At 36.0% G+C, this 8,268-nt stretch overlaps 1 protein-coding gene across 3 annotated transcripts in view; it reads left to right on the top strand.

Annotated features, from left to right (window-relative positions):
* Positions 1–316: 316 nt before the first annotated feature.
* slc4a11 (solute carrier family 4 member 11) overlaps positions 317–8,268 on the top strand; it is a 173,151-nt gene continuing 165,199 nt past the window's right edge. Inside the window, exon 1 of one of the 3 annotated variants that reach the window (XM_051952307.1) lies at positions 317–487. In XM_051952307.1, the coding sequence (XP_051808267.1) occupies positions 445–487 (43 nt within the window). In that variant the 5' untranslated portion in view covers positions 317–444. The remainder of the gene's footprint in view (positions 488–8,268) is intronic. The other 2 variants (XM_051952375.1, XM_051952453.1) reach the window with 2 other exon arrangements.

Genomic DNA, 8,268 nt, shown 5'->3' with positions numbered 1-8,268 from the left:
TATTTTTCCACACACTCTGGGACTGATCTTTGTTTTCTTTCTTTCTTTGACTTTCTTTTACTACGTTTTTTAAAAGTTAGCAGCAAAAAAAACTTTATTTAAAAACTTTAGTTTTTTTTAAAAAACTTTTATTTATTGATTTATTTTTATTTCTATTGTTTATTGTTTCTGTTTTTTTTGTTGTTTTTTTTTTGGTCCATGACAGTTCCTGGAGGTGTTCTCATTTTCCCTTCAGCACAGAATATAAATCCCGTCTGCAGGTGAGCCTCCCGGTTACCGGTTCCGGTGTCCGGTGCTCGTGCGGCCGGTGGGCGTGGCCTCGGCTCGTCTGTCTGTCATGAACACCTGGTGGAGCCGCCGGACCGTCGGCTGGCCTGCTGCTGCTGCTGGAGGAGACCGGAGGAAAGGAACCGGAGAGAGCGTCGGTGTTTACCGGAGAGGAGGATGAAGACAGAGACGGTGGAGACGGAGAACCGGGTCCGTAAAGGTAAGAACTTCCGGTTGATATCACTCGGGTAGGAGATGAACTGGAGGAAGGTCAGAGCTTCAGCTGGAGATTCAGACATGGAGAGGAGGAGGAGGAGAAGTTCAGATTCAGTTTGTTATAAATAAGTTAGATAAACTAAAATAAGGACATCATGAGATATTTATTGAGCTTCAAACTTAAAAACTGAACTGTGAGCAGTTTTCTTGCTTCTTACAGTTTCAGTCGTTTCGCAAAAGTTAAACTACTTCTGGCTACACTGTAAAAAAAGATATTTTGGCTGTAAGTTTTTGGAACAATTCACTTTTATTTTACAGATTCACTGTTAGACTTCCAGATTATTCAAAGCTTTGGCCAGTTACAGATGATATGGATTAAAATAATTGCAATAATGTAGATGTTGACTTGACAAAAAAAAAAAAAAAACGCTTAAAACTGCAAATAACGTCCACATCAAATATCTGTAGTTTTACAAATGCTCATTTTTAAATTATTTTTTCACACTTGCAGCGATTTTGCAGCGAGCGCCAGAAACAAATAAGTCACACACAAAAAATCCTGTTAAAACTGTTACAATAACAGCAAATATCTGTAAAATATTAAACTGTTTACATCATTTAAATGCAGTAAAACTGTCTAGTTTTGTGGCCACAGAGAGTAAAACGACAAAATACGATTTGATGTGAAATTTTATTTACAGTTCTGACCTGCTTTGTTTTTTTCATTATTATTTTTATAGACAGACAACATGTAAATATAAACAAATGTTTTTTTCTGTGGTGTTATTAGATGTTATCTGTAATTTAAAAAATATATGTACTTAAATTAAAATTATTCAATCATTTTTCAATCCAGAATCTACATAATTTTCATCCAAATAACAGCAAATATCTGTGAAATTACATTTTTTTGCTGATTTAAATGCAGAAAAAAAATAGTCTAATTTTACAATCAGAACTTGTAAAAAATAAAATAAAATTAACAGAAAGTCAGATTTTTGTTGCTGATATTTTTTTTTACAGTTATGCACTGCTTTTTTCTGAAGTCAACATGTAAATCAGTGCACACTCTTGAAGAATACATTTTTACAGTGAACATGTAAATTTACACCTTTTTTATTTATTTTATTATATCAAATATCACAAATAATAATATGAAGGATTTTCCCCCTTCAAAATAATAGCATTTAACAGCATTTAAAAATGATTATATTTTGGATTATTGAAATACAGCTTTAAAAAAAAGTCGAGTTTTTAGGTTTAATCATTACAAAAGAATGAAGCACCATTTATCTATTGTTATTATTTACAGTTTTGGCCTATTTTTTCTATTTTACAGTAAATTTATACATTTTTCGGTGGTTTCGTTTGTTTTCTTATTCTGTAATTTAAACGGGAAATCTGTACAATAGCAGTGAGTTGTTAGAGGATTACCCTTAAAAGCTGTATTTTCCGGCGTACAGTAAATCCACATCTTACACGAGTCGGAGATGCAGCAGAAGCCACAAACGAGCTGAACACACAAACAACGCAAACGGTGTCATCCATTCCAAAACGCGTGGAAACAAGCGGCGTTGAACCGAACAAACAGAGAAACGTGGCGAAAAACGTCCCGAAAACATCCGACAAACATTTCAGCTCCACTGGAGGAGCAGCTTCACCGGCAGCAACCTGAGCAAGACGCACTAATATGGTGAGAAAACGTCGCTTTCCTCCAGCGTAATGCAGGATGTACACACGTGGACAAAATTGTTGGTACCCCTCAGTTAAAGAAGGAAAAACCCACAATTCTCACTGAAATCACTTGAAACTCACAAAAGTAACAATAAATAAAAATTTATTGAAAATTAAATAATCAAAATCAGCCATCACTTTTGAATTGTTGATTAACATAATTATTTAAAAAAACAAACTAATGAAATAGGGCTGGACAAAAATGATGGTACCCATAACTTAATATTTTGTTGCACAACCTTTTGAGGCAATCACTGCAATTAAACGATTTCTGTATTTGTCAATGAGCGTTCTGCAGCTGTCAACAGGTATTTTGGCCCACTCCTCATGAGCAAACAGCTCCAGTTGTCTCAGGTTTGATGGGTGTCTTCTCCAAATGGCATGTTTCAGCTCCTTCCACATATGTTCAATGGGATTCAGATCTGGGCTCATAGAAGGCCACTTTAGAATAGTCCAACGCTTTTCTCTCAGCCATTCTTGGGTGTTTTTGGCTGTGTGTTTTGGATCGTTGTCCTGTTGGAAGACCCATGACCTGCGACTGAGACCAAGCTTTCTGACACTAGGCAGCACATTTCTCTCCAGAATGCCTTGATAGTCTTCAGATTTCATCGTACCTTGCACACTTTCAAGACACCCTGTGCCAGATGCAGCAAAGCAGCCCCAAATCATTACTGAGCCTCCTCCATGTTTCACCGTAGGGACAGTGGAGTCATTCCATGTCAATTCAGCAAATGCTTGTTGCACCACTTTCTCAGATCCTCCCAAAAATTTTTTTGGGCTTTATTTGGGTAATTTTATGAACAAATGCAAAGTATTATGGTTATAAACATACAGTATAAGCAGTAATGATCTAATCTAATACCCATAGTCAGTCCAAACTTAATCCTCGCCTATGATTTTAGGGTTTTAAACTACTAAAAAAAGCAATTTATACTCCTTTTACATGGTCAGAATTTTTTCCCCTTCCAAAACTTTTACCCTTCTGGTGAGAAAAGTATAGAAATGAATGAAAATAAAAAAATACTGGACTGTGGAATTTCCCAAAATATCCTTATTATTTCATGGGCGACTTTATTTTGGGTTTTTCATGCCTCTATTTTAGGACTTATTCTTGTGAAAAGACACTGAAAGAATGAATTTTCTTCTTTACTAATGAAAGTTGCATAAGGTAAAAGTTTTAAAACATTAAAATAAAGCTTATTTATTGATTTATAGGCTGTTGAACTCAGGTGTAGACCCAAAATAGCCTAACTTTAGGCATTAAAAAGTGCATGTGGGATACATGGTACGCGGTTCAAATTTTTTTTGGAGGAACTAGTATGTGTGAAGTATGTGTGAACTTACTTTCATATTTGTTTCTTGTGCCAAAGATGAGCAACTGCTGAATCAATTTACTATACATTTTGATCCTCGTTTTTGTTTTTAGGAACCATTTACATGACCAACTAAAGATGAAAGATGAATCTGAAGCATCAGCATCGTAGTATAAGTTACAAAGGGCATATCTGAAGTTAATTATTATATAGACATTGTTTTTTCTTTCATACAGTAACTGAATAAGAAGAAATGGCATCACTCCCAGACTGCATTCTCAGGACAGCCTCGGTATCGTATTTGACTTATCAGCTGAATTTGAAGATTTGCAAGTGAAATTCATGCACCCAAAAGGTCCCAGCAAGAAGTTCACATGGCCTAGAAAGGATGACGTAGTGTGGGTGCCTACAGCCCACATCCTCTGTCCAATCACTGCTCCTTCAACATGCCGTGGTGGACAGTACCACATATCTGGTGCAGATGATGGCCTGATTTCAGAGAAATTCAAGCAGTTCAAAGGACAGAAATAGTGGTGTGATAAGTTGGGGACAAATTACATGTTTTACATGGGACCTAAGGCAATATAACTCATTTTAACTGCAATATATTAGTTAGAATTCCTAAAAAAAACGCCTATAAAACATAGTGCATTTCTTGGTTAAATTGGCCATGAAGGATTCAAGAAACAATGTTGATACTTCAGATATCAATTATTCGGATGTTTATTGTTATACAGACAAAGTTTCATGTTTCTACTCCATGTCCCACATTGGTTTCTGTGCCAATATATGTATGGTGTTTTTCAGTCTGTTTCATAAATAGGCATCGTTTTGAGGTCTAAGGAGACTAGCTAGCTCTTGGATATTTTTAGGTTAGAGAGAACTTTTAAGGTACTTTGAGATTTTTATAACATATGAACCTTGTTACTTATTAAAATTTGTGAAAAAAATGCCTAAATTCTTGAAAAATGCCATTTTCGCCAAATTTTTAAATTGCCCTGTACCACAGAGAAATGGGTATATTCATTCCAAATTTTTTTTTCCTGCTCTATTGTTAAGGTGTTTGAACCCTTCAGATCACTTGTAAGTCTATATCATCAGTCAGTTCCCAGTATTATCTTCCTAAATCAAGCCTTTCTACCTAAAATATCAATTTCCGAGTGGAAAAATAGGGATTTAAATATTTTATAACTTAGCAAATAGCAATCATATGATGTTAAAACTTTGCAAGTAATCTATTCTTATGTTGGGATAGTTAAAAAAAAGTTTGGAGATGATCAGAGGAGGTCATGCAACAAAATTTCCTCAGATTTGTTGAAATGAGATGGAATGACTCAGTGTTCTTTTCTTCGTATGCTTGGTTTTTGAGTCTATGAACATAGAGTTGATGTGCCTTACCAAAAAGCTCCAGTTTGGTCTCATCTGTCCAAAGGACATTCTCCCAGAAGCTTTGTGGCTTGTCAACATGCATTTTTGCAAATTCCAGTCTCGCTTTTTTATGAGTTTTTTTCAGCAGTGGTGTCCTCCTTGGTCGTCTCCCATGAAGTCCACTTTGGCTCAAACAACGACGAATGGTGCGATCTGACACTGATGTACCTTGGCCTTGGAGTTCACCTTTAATTTCTTTGGAGGTTGCTCTGGGCTCTTTGGATACAATTCCAACGATCCGTCTCTTCAATTTGTCATCAATTTTCCTCTTGCGGCCACGTCCAGGGAGGTTGGCTACTGTCCCGTGGGTCTTGAACTTCTGAATAATATGAGCCACTGTTGTCACAGGAACTTCAAGCTGTTTAGAGATGGTCTTATAGCCTTTACCTTTAAGATGTTTGTCTATCATTTTTTTTCGGATGTCCTGGGACAATTCTCTCCTTCGCTTTCTGTTGTCCATGTTCAGTGTGGTACACACCTTTTCACCAAACAGCAGGGTGACTACTTGTCTCCCTTTAAATAGGCAGACTGACTGATTATGAGTTTGGAAACACCTGTGATGTCAATTAAATGACACACCTGAGTTAATCATGTCACTCTGGTCAAATAGTTTTCAATCTTTTATAGAGGTACCATCATTTTTGTCCAGGCCTGTTTCATTAGTTTGTTTTTTTAAATAATTATGTTAATCAACAATTCAAAAGTAATGGCTGTTTTTGATTATTTAATTTTCAATAAATTTTTATTTATTGTTACTTTTGTGAGTTTCAAGTGATTTCAGTGAGAATTGTGGGTTTTTCCTTCTTTAACTGAGGGGTACCAACAATTTTGTCCACGTGTGTAGCTTCAATAAATGCAGTTATGTGCAACTCTGCAGTTCTGCACACATTCATTTGTGGTTTAGTGCTGATTCTGAGGCATTTTAGTGTGAAATATACTGTACAGAAGTGCGTGCAAGTCGAGAAATCAGCGGTTAAAGGATATTTTGATGCAGCAATGTGGAAAAAGTGAGCTGCAGGTGTGTCGAAAATGCTTACAAGTATGTGCAAAAACATTATATATACAAAAAAATGCAGTTTTTCTCTACTGTAGGTTGAATTTTACATCTTATTTTGTTACTTTCTGTATCTTAAAGTGAAATCAAGGTGCTTGTGACTTAAATAAGTGCAGTTCTGCACACATGAATTTGTGATTTAGTGCTGATTTTGTGACGTTTTAATATAAAATATACTGTAGAGAAGTCTAAAAGAGCACATGCAAGTAGAGAAACCAGTGGTGGAAGACTGTTGTGATTAATATACTAGCAGCTAAGTGGAAAAATTAAGCTGTAGGTGTGTTGAAAATGCATACAAGTATGTGCAAAAACATTATATACATGGAAAAATGCAGTTTTTCTGTACTGTAGGCTTGCAGTACATTGAAGTTTAAGTCTTATTTTGTTACTTCCTGCATCTTAAATGCATGCAAGTCAAGAAATCAGAGTTAAAAGGATATTTTTATTGATTTAGTTGCAGCAATGTGGAAAAAGTGAGCTGTAAGTGTGCTAAAAATACATGCAAGTATGTGCAAAAACATAATATTTGCATGTTTGTAGACAGAAAGTGACAAAAATCCAGTTTTCCATTCTGAAAGCTTGTAGTAGGTTGAGTTTTCAGTCTTATTTTCCTACTTCTTGCATCTTAAATGCATGCAAGTTGAGAAATCAGAGATAAAAGGATATTTTTATTGATTTATGTGCAGCAGTGTGGGAAAACTGAGCTGTAGGTGTGTCGATGATGCATGCAGTATGTGCAAATACATTAAAAATGCATCTATTTATACAAAGAGAGAGAAAAATGCAGCTTTTCTGTACAGTAGGCTTGCAGTACGTTGAAGTTTCAGTCTTATTTTCCTACTTCCTGCATCTTAAACTGAAATCAAGGTGCTGGTAATTGGAACAATCCACAGAAACACTCACTATTAGCCTCCTGAACCCTCCTCTGCCTTATCTTGTACTTTCTAATTGGCCATTGTGGAGCAGCTTCATCCTTCTGAATCCTCCAAGTTCAGGGTAAAATTCTGCTTCCCTTTGACCTTGAATTTCCCCCCAAACCCTCCACATCAGCTCGTATTGTGTAGCTGTGCGTCTTCACCAGGATTACCGCTCTTTTTCTCCCTCTACATGCCATTTGGCTGCCACTTTCATCCCCGGCTCCGGGTGGATTTGAGAGTGCATGCATGTTGTTGTTGCGTCCGCCGGGACCCGAGCTCCTCTCTGTGATGCTGTTAACGCCGTGCTCGACATGCCGGCCCACTCAGGAGGAAACACCTCCGACCCTCTTAGAGCTGCACAGGACACATTAAGGGAAACCAGCGGAGGGTTCAGACCTCACGGCTGCTTTATGGTCGAGTACAGTTCAGCCGGATTCAGAGACATGCAGCACAGGAAGGAAAGCTACGCTAAACTGTAGCTGCACAACTTAGCGTTTTAGCTTCAAAACTGTGATGTGTGCATGCAAATTAAGACAAAATATAGCTTTTTCTGCTCACACAGTTCTCATTTTCCATCATTAATCTGCAGGAGACGTGAGTTTTTCAACTTTATTTGCAAGACATGAAGTTTGTTCACATGCAAGTTCCATACGTTCACAATAAAATGAGCCAGTAACAGGAAGGGAACGCTGAAAATGAAGATTTAATTGCAAAAAATAAAATAAAATCCAGGGTCAGTTTTATTGAGATATTGTGTCTACAGAAAGGCTAACCTAAAAACAGCTGCTCTGTCTTGCAATTGTTGCTACGACGCAACTATTTTAACCCTCCTGCTGGCACCAAAAAATATTGTTTCCTTTTTTGAAAAAATACAAGAATATAACAAAAAATCCCCAAATTTTTGAAAATTTGCAAAACCTTCAAAAAGAAAATTCCAGCAATTCCTTAAAAGTTTCCCTTAAAAGTTTTATTGTTAAAAAAAAAATCCCCCAAATTTGGCAAGAAAATTCTTGTGAATATTTTTCAAAAAAATTAGTAAAAATCTTCAAAAAAATCCTAAAAATATCTAAAGTGATTACATATATATCAGGAAAACTTCTAATATTTTCTTGAAGAACATTCACAAAGAAATCAACCAAAATTCAGAGAATTTCACTGGATTTTAGTTGATTTTTTTGTCCGTGTTCTGAGGAAAATATTAGAAGTTTTATTGATATATATGTAATCACTTTAGATATTTTTAGGATTTTTTTAGAAGATATTTTACTCATTTTTTAGAAAAATATTTACAAGTATTTTCTGGCCGAATTTGTTTTTTGTTTTATTTTTAAGAGAAACT

This window comes from Acanthochromis polyacanthus, chromosome 1 (assembly GCF_021347895.1).
Source record: "Acanthochromis polyacanthus isolate Apoly-LR-REF ecotype Palm Island chromosome 1, KAUST_Apoly_ChrSc, whole genome shotgun sequence".
Taxonomy (NCBI): domain Eukaryota; kingdom Metazoa; phylum Chordata; class Actinopteri; family Pomacentridae; genus Acanthochromis; species Acanthochromis polyacanthus.
The sequence above is the reverse complement of the archived record's forward strand: the minus strand, read 5'-3'. Positions and strand labels throughout refer to the sequence as shown.